This window comes from Acomys russatus, chromosome 22, assembly GCF_903995435.1.
Source record: "Acomys russatus chromosome 22, mAcoRus1.1, whole genome shotgun sequence".
Lineage (NCBI taxonomy): Eukaryota > Metazoa > Chordata > Mammalia > Rodentia > Muridae > Acomys > Acomys russatus.
This window is the reverse complement of record NC_067158.1, coordinates 51084914-51102939: the sequence shown is the minus strand read 5'-3', so window position 1 is coordinate 51102939 and position 18026 is coordinate 51084914. Positions and strand designations below refer to the sequence as shown.

At 38.6% G+C, this 18026-nt stretch overlaps 1 protein-coding gene across 1 annotated transcript in view; it reads left to right on the top strand.

Moving 5' to 3' along the window:
* Nucleotides 1-18026, top strand: part of Arap2 (ArfGAP with RhoGAP domain, ankyrin repeat and PH domain 2) — a 150432-nt gene that overhangs the window by 114751 nt on the left and 17655 nt on the right. The window contains exons 26-27 of the mRNA XM_051164910.1: nt 5369-5497; nt 17341-17468. Coding sequence (XP_051020867.1) covers nt 5369-5497; nt 17341-17468 — 257 coding nt within the window. The remainder of the gene's footprint in view (nt 1-5368; nt 5498-17340; nt 17469-18026) is intronic.

The following is an 18026-nucleotide window of genomic DNA, read 5'->3' as shown; positions in this document are numbered from 1 at the left end:
GATTATTGCCCAGAAATCAATAATTTTAGATATAGCAGAAATTTCTCTTGTGGCTGTTTGATTTTTTTTCTATCACCTTGTCATCTTTCCTCCTAAAGAAACTTAAAAGTAAAGACACCTTTTAAAACACCTTAACTATCATGGTTGCCAAGTGCTGAATAAGCTTAACATTCTAATGACACAATTTGGTTTTAAAGACCTCTAGGAAAAAAAATTGGATGCAAAATTTCATTGTACCTTGACCATCTGTCTAGCTGATACCTACTAAGGTCTTGGGACCCTTTCAAGTATAGCTGTCAAACTGCCAAAAGGAAAGCCTTGCATCCCAGAAGCTTAGGATAAAAATTAAAATTCAGTGTTGAACCACCCCAGGGTACATTATTTGGAATATTGAAGTCATTATTAGAATGGGAGGGGATTAGTACTCACTCCTTCATCACTCCACTTGATAGTTTTACTCATGTGCTTTTTACATGCATAATTCCTTAAAAATTAATGGGAATTACGATATGATATTGTCAATGTGTCTTGTCAAGATACAGTATACCAAGTGCTTGGGTGTCAGTTCTCAGTATCTCGTTCTTTAGACTCTCTGCCCCCTGGAAGGAACTGCTCTGACAAGTGACTGCTGTGACCTCCCACAACTGTGAAACTCAGCAGGCCTGCTTTCAGCCTCACTCCACCTGACATTCTGGGCCATCGACTGTTAGTGACCTCTTTTCTTTCCTGTGGTGATGTCCCGTCCATTTTCAGCACTGCTCTGTGTCCTCGGGTCTTCACTCATTCCATCAAACTTGTACTTTGTTTTACTTCTGCCCATTGTTAAGTGGCGTGCTCATCATTGTGGATTTCAGCCTGTTAGACTGGCTATTTTTACATGTTCTTTAGACTAGCATAGAGTTCTCATAAGTGCTTGAATGGCATCAGGAGATGATATTTTCCACATATTTCTTTGGTTTTGCCCACTGCAGCCTCTCACCTGCCACATGATTACCTCCTATAAATTCTAGAGCCAGGATGTCTCTGCAGTGACCTGCACTGGTTCTCATACTACCATGGCTTAATGAAAGCTTCATCGGAGAAGTAGAGAGCATATCTTTACTTTACTTTGGTTTTTGCTTCAACTTTCCAACACACTCTATCATAAATAATACTAGTCAAGTTAAAATCCTGACTAAGTAAAGCATAGTATATAACCATATGTTCTAGAGTCTTTTGGTTTTTCTAGTAAAGTAGTGTGTTTTATTCTCATCCTCCTTATATTTGTGGGTAAAAGATAACTACTGATATTATTGTGAGGCTATTGTTTCATCTTTAAAGTCATCTTTTCACTGTTTCCTCTGTCCCTGGTTAGTCCATCAACCTTGGCCTCCTACAACATTTCAGGACATGAATACATAAAGGGCACATTTTGTGTCAAGATCAATATTCTCTGTTGTAGTTATCAATGCATCCAAATTTCTATACTGAACTTACAGTCCTAACCTTTATTATCCACATGTATCTGTATTCTGCTCTTGTGTGGTAGAGACTAGAAAAGTCTATTAATTTCTTCTTATTCCATGATACGTTTCTATAATGCTTCTCCAAATACTTCTAACCACCCCCCCTTGCAAAAAAAAAATCTGTTTTAAAGACTTCTGACTCATATGTAATCTATAATCATACCCATGGCCCACTCCTTCTGTAGATTGTCTCTTCCTCAGCCCTCTGACATCATAACAAGTATCTGTGATGACCCATGTCACAGTAGAAGCGTGTTCTTTTGTCTCACCACTCAAGTGTGTGAGTGTGTGTGTGTGGTTAACCTTTGGTCGGGTGGGGAGTGTGAAGCAGGGAAAGCTTCTTATCACTTGATAGTGGGGAATCAAAGAAACAAAGTCAGGGGCTCAGTCTCTCTTTCAGGAGCATGCCCCAGTCATCGAGCATCCTTACAGGACAGTTGACACAGGTTCCGCAACACCCTAAGAGCACCAGGGGCTTTGGCCAAATCTTCAATGCATAACCTCTGGAGAGCATTCTGAATCCAAGCACATTTTTCCCTCTATCAGTGTCTACGCTGTTCTAAAGCATCTGTGGTTTTAGCACTTAACCCTGAAACCGATCTTACTCGAACTCTATGTCCTGCACCTCTCAAATAATCTTCTTAAGGAACCTCATCTAAGGAGACTTCACTAGGGACTTTGGTTTTATGAGACATGTAATTCCTGTGCAGCAATATGATGGCAAAGTATTTCCTTTTCCCTTGTTGATACTATGGTACAGAAGATCTATGTTCTTTTCATTACTATTCTTGATATTATTAAACTCTTCTCATCTATATGTAAAATGCTAATAAGTTACCATATGGGATGAAGAGGAGCTTTTGCTCTCCTGAGTTTGACGCTAAGAATTAGAAGTGGAAATGCCATATCAATTTTGGAAACCTGTATCGCCAGTGGTATATGTAAGGGGAGCAGCTGTAATATCTGGTGGAAGTTCAGTAGCTTTCCTATTAAACTGAGTAGCTGGGCCTCATGCTCGGCACACAGTTTTAAGCAGGTGTGTCATTGTGTTTTATGAAGCTGTAGAACCTCCTCTTAACCTGTTCTTTCTTTGCACTTAACTTTCGTCAGTGTGCACAAAGTAGATGGTAAGAAGTGCTGTTTCCAGATAATGTCCTGCTTCTACGTGATGTGTGTCCTACCTTATGCAATCCGCCATGAACAAAGGCTGCATGACACAAGTATCAGCAGCAGCAAACATATGTCTGTAAGAGTTTATATGCTAACAGTGTTTGATAACTCTATCCATTTTTCATGATTCTCATCCCTTTCTTATATTTAGATGTGTGCCATTTTACAATTGTAATGTTTGACAGTCTGTAATAGTCTTTATCTCTTGATTTTCAACTCTATTCTTTATCTATGAAATTGGGTCTGTAAGATTTTCATCCCCCCTCAATTATTTCATACAATGATCCTGATCATAAAAAAAAGCACACTTACATTTTGTGACAAGAATTAATTATATGCTCATTAACAAGTCTCTGTGTCTGCTGTAACACATTTCAGTACAGTAAGAACACAGCTCCATCAATGTAGAATCTGCTTACAAATGAGTGCAGTAGGGACCCTCTCTAGTGTAAGTCTTGTGATAATTGGAACCTAATTACCAGTTCTGGTCCATGGCACACCCCTAGTCTAGTACCAGTGCTATACCCGCCTTGCCTCACCTGCTGCTCAGTCATCATTTTCTTTGCGTGTAATGTTAAAACTCTTGCTGCTGTTTCTTTACCATACTTCCCCAAAAGATAAGAAGGTGAAAGGAAGAAGTGAACGAAAAAAATTTTTTTCTTTTTTTTTTTTGCTCACGTTGCCTTGTTTTGGACTCAAAAATATATCTTTGTGCTCCTTTCTCTCCCAGAAATTATATATGAGAAACCACCATGAGGAAACGTACACAATTAACTAAGCTACATGTAATTGAATTTAAAATATCAGGGCTTAAAGTCCAGTAGGTTTGGGAAGCAAATCTCTGGTTTTCACCTTAACTTGTTAGATAACTAGGTAAAAGATAGAAGTTCTGTGAAAAGGTTCTTTTTTTACATGTAAAGTAGGAAGCTTAATAATACATAATAAAGAGTGTTAATATAAGGATATAAGTGATAACATGTGTGTGTGTGCATTATATATGATACATGCAGTATCTGACACAGCTTTTATTCTGGAAATGACAACTACTAATGGGATCAGTAGTACCAGCCTGCATGTGATTCAGATATCAGTTGCTGAAAGGGTAGTGTTTACTTGATAAACTTTATATGTGGATGCATCTACTTCCAACTCTATGATGAGTTGTTTGCAAGGTCATCTCTTTAATCAGTAACTGAATTATGATTTAGACAATTATTTATGATTAATTTTGGCCTTTGTCAAACTTTTCAGAAAATATTTGAAAAAAGGAAAATTAAAATAGCGCAAACAATCTTCACTTCTTATCATTGGTCTGGTTTTACAAAGACAAATATTTTCCACTAGCATGTGGACCATGAAATAATCTCACAGTGGACTTCAGCCCTGGATAGTTGCAGAGAATCTACTGTGTCATCAGTACAGTGCTGTGTGCATGTGTATCTTTATGATGCATGGTTAATAGCCAGTATTATGCTAAGTAGGCATGCTCTAATGGGCACAGAAGGAAGAACTGCATTTTCCTTTATGGTTAGGAAGCCAAAATATTAATCTTTCTCTTGTGAACCTGAGTTTATTGGTCGCCTCTCTCTTCTTAAATAATATTGTCATAGCAGAAGAGGAGGCAATGTATTTGTTGCATGGTATTCATGTTTCTGTCATAAGTTTCAGTAGGATGCGTCACAGATAGGTGCCCTTAGCATGCTTTTGTGTGTTGACAGCATTAGTACTTTAACTACATACATATTTCAAGGTGTTTTGTGCTGTACATTTGGGGACTGAAATAATTGGCTGCTACACAGAGTTAGGAACAAGCAGTGGCTTCTTCACATCAGAACTTCTGCTCTACCTGCTGCTTTATTTGCTGCTAGTCCACTGCCAAAGTCTGCATAGCTCCCAGAATATGTTTTTGCACATATCTTTATTAATGGATTGACATATTTTAATCCACAAGGAGAAGTTCCCTTTGAAGTATTTATTACTGTTGAAAATGTTTTGTAATACCCCATGCTGAGAATGTATGATACATTTTTCTAAAGCAAAATACATGCAGATCGAGTCAGCAAAGAGATTTGCTTAAGACAGCATTTAATTCCTTACTTGTGGCTTTTTATATAGAAAATAATTTATAATGTCACCACAAGGTTCATACATTTTTACTAGTAGTTAAACAGAGATTGTTTAATAGTACTATTTATAATTTTCAAATGTTCTCTGCAGCAATACTTTATGATTTGATATTGATTCATGAAGAAAATACTAGCTATAAATTTTATTCATTATTATTGATTGAAAATTATAAGATTGTAATCTTGTTGAGATAAACAAAGGATTTATTTGTATCTGTTAATATTGGACAAGATTAATGTACTAGTCCTTTTAAAGTTATTTAATTGTACATGCTAATAGGAATTTTATCTAAATTAAAAACAGACTAAGACATGTGGTCATTGTAGCAAAGGGATTGTACTCCTAAACTTTAAAAGAATATTTGCATAGATTAATTTATATAATAAGCTGAATGCGTGTGTAATCTCTCTAGGTATTGGGGTCTCTTGCTTCAATTCTAGTACATTACAGTTTAGTGAAAATGTTTATACTGTTGCATACATATCTTTGCACAGGATGTATTTAAAACCTGTAATTATTAAATACATTTCTACATTTGTTGCAGTAACTTGGATTTGTGTTTGCAGAGCGTCCCCTTCACTACACAGAGAATGTGTTGGAGCAGGTCCTTCAGTGGAGTTCATTAGCTGAACCTGGTTCTGCTTATCTCGTGGTGAAGAGATTCTTAACCATCGACACAATTAAACACTGCAGAGGTAGGCACGCTCCCTTCTCATCGCAGAGGTGGCTAAAGGTTCAAGTGGCTGAAGAGTGCTTATTAAGGCGCAAGTGGTGTCTGAAAATGGGGAAAAGGGAGTAGCAAAATACAGAATCTGATTCTATACTATTGTGCAGAAGTTTTGTGTGTTGCACTGTGGTGGTAGCTGGCTCCTTTGATGGTACATGTCAATATTCTGGAAGGAATGCCTTGTATATGTAACAGTAATTTGGTCTTATTCATGTTCCCGTTTTTATATTATGTGACTCTTCCTTAATAGCATTTCTAGTCATTTGAGAACCACAAACTATGTAGCCTCTGAGATCGAATGTGTGCTATAAACAATATTATTTTGATTACGTTAGAAACCAAGTAAGCAAGCTGGGCATTGTGGCACATGCCTTTAATCCCAGAACTCGGGAGGCAGAGGCAGGTGGATCTCTGTGAGTTCGAGGCCAGCCTGGTCTACAAAGTGACTCCAGGACATCCAAGGCTACACAGAAAAACCTTGTCTCAAAAAACAAAAACAAAAACAAACAAACAAAAAAGAAACCAAGTAAGCTCAAATGCAAGGAGACTCCACTTGAGTTGAAATAATGGAAAAACCCTGCAAAGTTAAACAAGAACTTGGCTAGCACAGCAAGCCGTAAGCAGTGCTCTCTTAACATGAACAAGAGATGTCAAAAGCTTGATATTGACCCTTTTCCTCTGTTGTCTTGCCACCCGTTGACGAGTTAGAATGGCATTTCAGCTGGGCTTCTCTACAAAGCAAGCTTCAGAGCTAAGCACTCAGGTCTGCTAATACGGAGTTGCCTATTCCTTTCATAAGTAAGGTCAGTGATAACCATTGTTACTTATTATTTATATACAATTAACAAGGACTAGAGACACCATAGGTCACTTAGACTTTTAAAAATATTTCATCTACTTTTTAAACATGAACATAATACATTTGGCTCAAGTCTATCTACCATTTCCACCTCTTTAGTTTATCTTCTTTCTCATTTACCACTTACGGTGGTTTCAGTGAGAATATGTTTGGGTGCTCAGTCCCAGTTGTTAAACTGGAAAGGATGAGGAGGAATAGCCTTGTTGGAGGAGGTATGTCGCTGAGAGTAGGCTTTGAGGTTTCAAAAGTCCTTGGCAGGCCTAGTGTCTTAGTTAGCATTTTTATTGCTGTGAGGAGACACCATGACCAAGGCATCTCTTATAAAGGCAGACATCTAATTGGGCCTGGCTTATGCTTTCAGAGGTTCAGTTCACTATCATCATAGCAGGAAGCCTGGCAGCATGCAGACAGGCATGGTGCTGGGGGAGCCTAGAGTTCTGCCTCATGATCTGAAGGCATCCAGGAGGAGACTGGAATTCCACACTAGCCAGAGCCTAAGCATAGTAGACTTAAAAGCTCCGCCTCCACAGTGACACACTTCCTCTAACAAGGCCACGCCTCCTAGTAGTGCCACTCCCTATGCGCCAAGCATTGGAACACATGAGTCTGTGGGGGACAGACGTATTCCGACCAGCACACCAGGACTCTCGGTGCTTCTGCCTGCTGCCTACATAGCAGACTGTAGGTCTGAGACAGTTCTCCAGCAACATGCCAGCCTGTCACCATACTTCCTGCGGTCACGATAACGGACTGGCCCTCTGAAGACGTAAGCAAGACCCCCACTTCTCTCTCCCTCTCTCTTCCTTTCATCCACCCCCTGTCTGTCAATACGATGTAGTGCTGCTTGTATGTATATAGATGTGGGAGCATCTACTAGTTCGTGGGTGGTCTCTCAGGGCCTGCATCCCTGAAGAGTACCTGACTCTCTCTCCCACCAGCCTTAAATTGCCAATAGCTCCTTAGATAGAGATGGACTTCATGAACTCCTCCCTCATCTACATGGGGGCAGGGGGTTCATCCTGTTCATGTCTGTGCGTGTGATCCCAACCATGAGTCTATGTATTCAATGCATTGTCATGCCCAAAAAGTCCTGTTTTTCTGCAGACATCCCAGGGTCTTTCAGTTCTGCTCTGCTAATGATCCCCGATCCTGGAGAGGAGGGAGGGTGATCCGGAAGTCTCATTCGGAGCTGCACACTCCACAGTCTCTTACTCTCTGTCCCTTGACCTGTTGCCGATCTCTATTAATTGTCACCTACTGCAAAAGAAGCTTCTTTGATGAGGCTTGAGAGCTGCACTAGTCTATGGTCATAAAGATAAGAACTTAAGTGCAGTTTATTCCTCTGTCCCATTAATATCATCATGGTACTAGGTTCTGCCTTAGGGTCTTTTTAATGCTTTTTTAAAAAATTTTTTTAGAAGTTTGTGTCAATTTTTATGTTATTCCATTTTACAAATGAAAATTAGAGAAAGTAATTTGTCCCACATCCCACAGTTAAAAAATACTATTTTTGAAAGCAAATTGGACCATTGTTTAAACATAATAAAAATTAAAATTAGAAGGGGTAGTGGTGGGAGAGCTCTAAGATATTGCAAATTTTTCTCAGTTTCATTGCACACTCTTAAATCCTCATCAGTCAGTGAGTTCTATTTTTTATTATAATTTATTCAGATTACATCTAGATTGTTATCCCCTTACTTGTATCTTCCCATTCCAAACCTAACCCTCTTGCCCTATTTCCCCTTCTTAATTTCACCGTAGTTTAATATTATAATTTCTGATTTCATAGTACTCTTTTTGTTTTGTTTTATATCAAATTACTTTTGTTAAATGCATTATTTATTGCCAGTCATCTAAGTAAACAAATACGTATAAAACTTCACCTTCCACAACATTGACTTTAAATCTCTTTATTACTACCTATGTTCATTTGAAACCCCCTCCTGCTCACACCTGACTGTGTGAGTGCAACAGACATCCATGTCACACGCCAGTGTTCTCAGCTAAGGGAGGTCCAGACACCAATGCCCCCACCCCACCTCCACCTCTGCACTCCTGGGACGTCCGTAGGTACCACTGCACTCCAGGGACATCCGTAGGTACCACTGCACTCCAGGGACATCCGTAGGTACCACTGCACTCCAGGGACATCCGTAGGTACCACTGCACTCCAGGGACATCCATAGGTACCACTGCACTCCAGGGACATCAGTAGGTACCACTGCACTCCAGGGACATCCGTAGGTACCACTGCACTCCAGGGGCATCCATAGGTACCACTGCACTCCAGGGGCATCCGTAGGTACCACTGCAGTCCAGGGACATCCGTAGGTACCACTGCAGTCCAGGCACATCCGTAGGTACCACTGCAGTCCAGGGGCATCTGTAGGTACCACTGCAGTCCAGGGACATCTGTAGGTACCACTGCAGCCCAGGGACATCCGTAGGTACCACTGCACTCCAGGGACATCAGTAGGTACCACTGCACTCCAGGGGCATCCGTAGGTACCACTGCAGTCCAGGGACATCCGTAGGTACCACTGCAGTCCAGGCACATCCGTAGGTACCACTGCAGTCCAGGGACATCTGTAGGTACCACTGCAGTCCAGGGACATCTGTAGGTACCACTGCAGTCCAGGGACATCTGTAGGTACCACTGCAGGCCAGGGACATCCGTAGGTACCACTGCAGTCCAGGGACATCTGTAAGTCTGTCTGAGAATCACAATATGGGGAGCATGAGGAAATGGGAGACTCTGATATTTAGGTTCTGAGTTCTGCCAATGAGTCTGAAAAGCACAGAGCAGGCCTGTATCATTTATATTCTAGACTAAATGACATGAGCGTCAACTAAGACCATCTCCTGTATATCTTTTAGCTCTTTGTTGTTATTCTTAAAAGTAGAGTAAAGAAAATGCTATGTTAGGGAAAGCTTGAGCTTGCTTTGTAGATTTAGCATTAAATACTTTGTGAAACTTTCAAGGCCATCAGTTCTATTTCTAGTCCTCCCCCAAATTTGAATATCAAAGAAAGAGTACTTTCCTTATGAGCCATCTCTTTTTAATATCGTGACACATATCTGATCACTTCCTGTTTTAAATAGAAATACATTTTCTTTTGTATTCAGTGTCATCCTTTCAGTGTTGTCTAAGTGTCTATATTTCCAGTTTTTAAAAATTTACACCTCGATGTAATATTTTAGCTGTTGATTGACTGCTATTGTCATGATCATGTGGTTATAAAACTGAAGGAAATAAAGTTACAATAGGAAGCTAAGTTTTGTCTGCACACTGACATGGGGTCGCCCAAGAAGGAATGACCTCTGTAGTTGTTCAACCGTGCAAAAAATCAGGATGGTCCAGATTTAGCTGATTAAGAGAAATGTGAGGCGCATTTTGTGTGTGACCTGCTCTCTCCCGTGCCCCACTGTATCCTCCTGATAGGTAAGAGTCAGAGCCTGTGGTGAGATCTTTGTAAATATCACCTATAATCATTGCAGAACTCAAACCGAGGAAAGAAAGCATTCCTAAGGTGGCACTTATTTATTTATGTATTCATACTATTTAAAACTATTTTTAAATTTAAATGTATTTTGATTTTATTCTTCCCCGTCTCTTACTCCTTGAGCTTCTTCTCTCTCATTCCCTCTGCACCCAACTATATGTTTTCCCCCCGAAACAAACAGACATCCAATACAACAACAAGAAAACCAAATAAAACACTGACCACCCCCCAAAAATCACCACCAAACTGTAACCAAATAAAAGTGCACGTGCACTCAAGAGTGCACACTTGCACACATACACACACACACACACACACAAAACAAACTGTAGAGTTCATTATATATTGGTGAACTACTGCTGAACACGAAGCCTGCCCTGGAGATGTTGACATGCCCAGTGTCACTACATTGGAGAAAGCTGGTTCTCATGTTGTCAGGAGACACAGATGACAGTTCTGTAGTTAACCTTTAACTTAGTAGCTAGGTTTTCATTAATTCATTCATTATTATTTTTTAGACAATTGAATTCTTTCAGAGTACAATTTTACCCTTTTATTGCCTGCAGTCATCTTACAAGGGTAGAAATAAAAAAGAAATCCCTACTTCCAATTACCTATAGTTCATTTGCAGGTATATATGTGCCTGTCCACTCGTTCTTCCCAGAATTAATATATATCCCACAAAGGGAGTGAGATGATAGAGAGATACCATAGGTAAATGTTTTGATTGAAGGACTTTCTGTTAGTATCTGTTATTTTGGGCCTCAAAAAGGAATAATAAACTGCTTCAAAGAGTTTACTCTTTTTAAAAAACATTTTATTATGTTTATTTTTTAACATAAACATTTATATTATTACAGATGAATAAAATAAACTACATACAGCAGGAGGAACCACAAGACAATCAGGAATTATATAAATGTTACACTCACAGTGATTTGGCTATTTGTACTTAGAAAACTTGAAGTAAACCTCTTTCCTATTTTGTTGCGTCTAAATTTCTTTGACAGCAAGACAGGTTAACTGCTGGCAACATCCAGCCTGCATCAAAGAAGATGATGAGCATCAAAGACCTCCTTATGTAGTTAGCTTCAAATGGGGCAAACCAGCCACTGGGCAAAATGTCCTCATTTTTGCCACAGACAGAATTTTGCCTAAAAACGGGCAAGCTTAAATGCAGACAGAGTCAATGGCCAAACTCTGCCAAGACAGGGTAAACAAATCCTCAGTAGTTCCGGCCTCGCAAATATGTATGTCAGATAAATTGGGCTAGAAGGCCGAAGATGAGGCTCCAACGTTATAGAGTGTTGAGTGACTGTTCAGGCAGCAAATTGTCTCTGTCATTTTTTTTCATTTTGGAAGCTGCTCACCTGCACTTCCGGTTCACTCAGATATTTAAGTTTTATTCCTTCTCAAGTCTCTGATGTGGCTGAAGACGAGATGGTTTAGTCTTACAATTAAGCTTAATTCGTTAGGGTTTAAGATGTTTTTAGGTCTAGATAGATGTTTTAAGTTAATAGAGATGAGATATGGTAGGTAATGATTTTCATTAACACTTTACTCTTTATTCCATAAAGTTTCCATTAATGTTTTAAAAGAGCTTGATTGATACTCAGATTGTTAAATCAAAATAGCCTCTTTTGTTACAGATATTTTTTACATATATGACAAGTTGGAATTGTCTTTTAAAAGTGGCTGTAGGCTTTTTAAAAAGTTGGTTTCATAAATAATGATTTTCACTCATAAGTTTGCCGTTCAGTAACTGTGACTTTCTTACATTTTCTGTTAGACTGTTGTGGTTAGGCGTTTAGTCTCCTCTGAGTCTGCTGGCCAAGGCCCCTTGAAGCAGAGTGGCTGCCTGCTCCAGAGTTCCTGTGTCAGCTGTGATAGCCACTGCAGCCTACAGTTTAAATAAGAAAACTAATGTGAGCAAAGCCAGTGTGATTTCACTGACAATTTATGGGAAGGAAACTTTTAAGAAGAAAATCATCCTAAAGCAGTAAGAAGTAGCAGTAAAGATCTTGGTCCCATTTTTAGATTTTAAATATGCTTAGGGACCAAGTAGGTACCCGGGCTTTGAGCAAACGCGTTAATACATGTGACCACCTTTTCTCTAAGTAACAGAAAGCTACTGTTTGAGCATCTTGATAAAACAAAGTTGACACAAAATGTGCTTAGCAAGTGTCAGACCCTGGCTTCAATCTATAGCTATTAAGGAGCTTCATTAAAATATCATTTGCTAAGTGTCTCTACCTTCCTAAGTATCTGGCATATTTCTTCGTCAGTCAGTAACCGTCTGTCTATATTCATTCCTAGATGTATATGTGTGTTTGATTTGAACAGTATTGACTCTATGGCAGTTTTTTCTCATTTATTGGAATAAACATATGAATCTGTTTGAAATCATTACTTCATAACTTTTAAACTTTATTGTACAGTATTTTCTCTATCTTAAGGACTTCATAGATGTTCTATTCTACCCAAACCATTTAGAGTGTAGTCATCATAAGTAGGAATACATTTTAGAGCTATATAGCATTTAATTACTGCTTGTTCATCTAAGATATTGAGGTAATTTGCTTTACTCTTATACAAGTACACGGAGCAAAAATTTCTTGTCACTACTTAATATTCCACCTGCCATTGTTCAGGGACTGCATTTCATTTTCAGAATCACTTAGTATCGTGGGAATTGTTGTTATGATTTAATTAACATGAAAAGAAAGATAATGGTCCTCTGATTTAATTTCTCCCTTATGTATTAAAAGTTGAAACATTGAGATAAAGAGTGAAACTTTATTTAAGTTGCTATTTAGACTTTAGCATAGCTTTGATTCTAAGACCATCTTCCATTCTATTCCTTTGATAGTAAGTTTCTGCATCTCTATCACAAGTAAAGTCTAAATTTAGCCTTCTGTAAGCTTCCAAAATAAATAATTTTTATATTGCTGAATCATATTTTAATATAAATCTCTTAAATTACTCCAAAAAATTACTCATAAAAATAAAATATTAATGACCCGAATAGGGAAGAAGGACTTTAGACATGTAGCATGTAGCTCAAATGCAGAGACCTGGGTTTATGGGTGTGTATTGTTGTATGAGGTAGACGCCTTTAGATTCAATCCGCTTAGAATTAAGCAGTCCAAATGTAACAGCTTTGTGCAAAGCCATAGTTGGATAGGACCCTTAGTGTTATTACATTTGAGAAAATCACAGTGAAAAAAGGAGTATAGACCATAATCTAGTTGAAATTATTTGTAATCCATTCTCCAAAGAGTCTTGCTCAACACACACACACACACACACACACACACACACACACACACACACACACGTTTGGAACTTCAGCTTAACCCCCTTCAAGGGTAAGTGTTGTCTTGAAAATATATGATAATGGTTCCTGATAGTCACTGTAGACTTTGGATGTCCAAATACTTTCCGATAGACTAATTCTGTAGGGAGGAAACAAATTGATAAGTTTTATTAGCTTTCTGTTTCATGCAAGAATCTACAAGAGGAAATTTAAAGGATTGTTAAGCATAATCTTTACCCAGAGGGAAGAAAAAAATCTAAGTGTCTCAAATCTATTTGATATAAGACTGCAAATACAAAATGCAGTAAATGTCATAGGGCCAAAATACTCATGTAGTGCTTTTGAGCACATAAAATGAGTCTCACTACATCACCAATGCCATCTCCTATCAAATGGAGAATCTTCCAGTGAGGGACAGTCATTCTATGTTCATTCTTGTTTCTGTACCAAAAACAGAATCCTTGTTAGATGCTGTGATACCTAAATTGTAATTATGGGTTTGTTTTAACTTGTCAGATAACCATAGTAAGCCAAAAACCTCACATTTATGGATTTGATAACATTACATCTATTTTAAGCTGATTGAGACTCACGGGAGGTACAATGTTATAACTCTTTCAAAATGCAAAAGGAGTATGTATACCTTTATGTTTATTAAGAGTGTATTGAAACTATGCCTTTATTTAATATTAAAACTGCATTACTTGACATGAAAGAATTTACCATGACTCTGTAATAATAAGCACCACATGGGAAAGCAGTTTTTTTATCTGCAGCTTTAACTGATAGTGTAAATTTATAAAATCTCTCTGGCACAAGTAGGCTAGCCAATCATATTCCAGTACTATTTTATTTATAATTTAGCTGTTTATAATCTACTTATAAAATGATACCGTTTCCAAGCAAGTAACAGATAGGAGAATAGAGTCTAGGCATGATAGGATGTGCCTGTAGTCAGGGGTCTTTAAGACTTATGCAAGATAGTCATAGGTTTGAGAACTTCCCAGAATAGTGAGACCATGTGTCAAAAAACTCAAACAGGGGTGATATTTAGTACCATAAAATAGTTTATTCTCCATAGTATCAAAATACTTTTATATACTAGGCTTAATTTTTATTTATCCACTATAGAATGAATAAAACATTTTCTCTTTTCTAGAGATAAATAAACCCATACTGGTTAATAAAAAATGAAGGGGAGAGAGAGGTTTGGAATATAATACATTTATTTAGTACTATACCCAGGTTAATTTTCCACATGAGTAGACCTATGCTTTATTAAGATACACTTTGAAGGAATGTTACACGGTAAATGGAATGGATCACTAGTTCTAATTTCTCCACATTATAAGAAATGCACGTGTACTGTACAAATAATATCCCACATAGGGAGATTGAGTAGTTATGAAGTTGAAAGGCTTTTGGGATATTAGCAACGCTGGCCAGATGACTTGGCCATGACCCACTTGCAGTGGGGATCACTCGTAGGTGCTGCCTGTTTGTTCCCTTCAGCGTTTGTTGTGCATGGAAAGCTTCAGCAAGGGATTTGTTCTCAAATTATGTCCAGGCTTGAGGAAACACTCTTTGTCAACAGGAGCAGAGGCTTCTGTAGGCCATTAGTAAGCAGATTACTCAAAACTGAAGAGCCCAGTATAATTGAGAGTATGCTAATTTGTTTTCTTACCTAAGCATTGTAAAGGCTAGGTCTGTATGTTTTTTATAGGACCATATGTTTGAGAGTGTGTGTCCTCGACCTGCATTTACTATGTACTAACAGCAGGCTACCTGCCTTCCCTCCTTCCCTTTCTCCACAAATTTGAGAATAATGTTCTTATACATAACATTCATTTAGCCCTCCTGCTGAGGTTGAGATTAGTCACGAGTAGTCACTAGTCTTTCCCAATGGAGAGACTAGAGTTTGTAGACAGTACATAACTCCAGCAGGGGACCTACAGTGAGTGTGGGAGCAAGACTTAGAATCAGGCCTTCTATTCCAGCAGTTTCTAGTCTGTCTTTAACCCTTATGACCCTGAAATCAAGAGTACATCTGACAGTGAGTTTTCAGTCACAGATACAGTCTATAAATTATCAGAATTACTTTCTCTCTCCTGACTACTCCTGCCCCTCCATACAGAAAGTATTTTATTGGTGATAGGGAGCACCTGTCAGGAGGTAGTATTTTTGTATAAAAATACAAATCAAAGGGTTTATAAGAGAGAGAAGACTCATTTTCATGATATGTCTGTTTGCCTTGAGTATATTATTGATCGTTGCCTCCAGGGCAGAAGCTGTGCTCTAGTTTTTATACATGTGATTCTTAAGACTTTTCCTAATTATAAGATAGTAGGATGAGAGGGGAGCATTTGTTTTCTCATCTGAAGTGGTCACTAAACAAGTTCCACTAAGCTACAAGTAGCCATGCGTGAGTGGCAGGGAAGGTAATAGGCAGTGGAATTTGGTTAGAGGAAAACATATTAAATGCAGTAGGCCTGCTAGTGTGTGCTCTGCGTCATTCACTGGGAGGGATAGTGCTTAGACAGTGCTCCGACTCTTCAAACCTGTTCCACTGATAAAGCTGAGTTAGATGATTTCGCCAAGTTAATTGCTTAGCGGCTTCCTCCATTAGGGTAATTCCCTAAATAGCAACCTTTTCCCAGTTGAAAGTAATCTCCACGTGTTGCCATCCCTCACTTTTCCGTGTTCTTCCTCGACATGGCACTTTCTACACTTAGAAATGTACATCATGCCTACTATATGTAACCCTGAGCCACATTGTATGTGAAATCCAACTTCTGATTAGGTAAACAGAACCCAGTGAAAATTGAACAAGTATACATTGAGGAGTATGGGTACGCTGATCACTCATGTGCCATTAGACACGTTAGTGTTCTGGCCTGCCACTGGGTTCCTTTCCCCTAGCTGGGATGCCTGATCAGGTCCCAGTGGGAGGGGAGGCCCTTAAGGACCCCTCCTTCTCTAAGGAGAGGGGAAGGGGGGAATGGGATGAAAGGAGGGAGGGACCTGGGCTCAGGCTATAAAATGATCAAATAACTAAATGGAAGAAAAGCACCATTAGGGCCCTGAAGTGAGCGAGTAGCATGGAGCATCACTGTGACAGGAAGGAGTCTAAAGACTGCAGACCTCTAGAGACGCCACATTGAAAAACGATGAACAAGTAGATTTCATTTTACTATTGTATTTGTATATCTTATTTAATATCATGTATCCAAAGTAGAATCACTTCAACATGTAACCAACATTCGGAAATATGAGCTTGAGGCCACCACAATGGCTCAGGAAGTAAAGGCTCTTGCTACCAAGCCCAAGGATCTGAGTTTGAGCTCTAGAACTCACAGAATGCACAGCATAGACTCTTTGACTTCCATCCATGTCCATGTCCCCACAACCAATACATTGTAAACTTTAGAAGGAACAATGACATTTTACCTTTTTTAAAATTAATTAATTTATTTATTTAAAATATATTTTATTAATTTATTCTTATTACTTCTCAATGGTTATCCCATCCCTTGTATCTTCCCATTCCTCCCTCCCTCCCATTTTCCTCTTACTCCCCTTCCCTATGACTGTGACTGAGGGGGACTTCCACAGTTGAGTGGAGAGTGGGGTCTGACTTTCACACAAACCCTGGTGCCCCATATTTGACCATGTCCCCTGGATGGGGGGACCTGGTGGCACTCAGAGGAAGGATAGCAGGCTACCAAAAAGAGACTTGATACTCTATAGACATTTTACCTTTCTAAACAAATCTCCAAGATTTTAAAATATCTGATGCTGGAGAGGTGGCTCAGTGTTAAAAAACACTACTACACTCAGATTTCAGTTCCTGGCACCCATAGTGGGCATATGATAACCATCTATTTCTCTAGCTCCAGGGACTTTATTTTTTTTTTTTCACTTACAGTGGTTTTATTTATTTTACAAGTGATGCTCCAAGGACTTTAATACCCACTGGTGTCCTCCAATGGCAAGCAGATACACACACACACACACACACACACACACACGTAACTAAAAATAAATCTTAAAAACTCAAAATAAAAATGGTTTACATTATATTCTCAATAAATAAAAATGAACCCAATTTCCAGAAGTTGTCTTCTGTTTTACAGAGAAAAGTATCAAAGAAGGCACCTTGAAGCTCAAAGAAGAGCCATCGAAAATACTGTCTGGAAATAAGTTTCAAGACCGATATATTGTTTTACGAGATGGACATCTCTTTATTTACAAAGATCCAAAGGTATCTGGCTAAGCAGGACTTGAGCATATGGGTTATTATTTTGTGTGGATATTCATGTCTTTATCTGTCACTAGTCACAATTATCTTCCTCAGAACCGTGCCTTGCAGTTAGCCAGTGACTTCTTGCAGTCTATAGAGTGTGAGCTCAAAACAATCAAGTAACTTAGACCAGAATTTCCTGTGGCCTCACTATGAACCTCAGACTTTGTTGTTGTTGTTTGAAAGAAAATCACTTCATCATTGAAGAGACTTTTAGTGTGTTACTGTAAAATATCATATATATCAGTGTCATAGCCTATAGAATTAAGAGAGAGAATGTTATATTTAAAAGGTAAAAAAGAAGCCTAGTGAGAGGTAATGGAGATTTAATGAAGATTGGTGTTAAAAAAGATAAAACTCCAAATCTGTAATGATGTTAACATCTTCCCTATGCATTTGAATAAATCTACTGCCATGTCATATTTACTGGCTTCTATAGATTATTCCCTTTATGTATTGAGTTTTATTAAAGAAATGTGAAGTAGCAATAAAAACTAGAAGTTTTAAAGGCAGAGCATT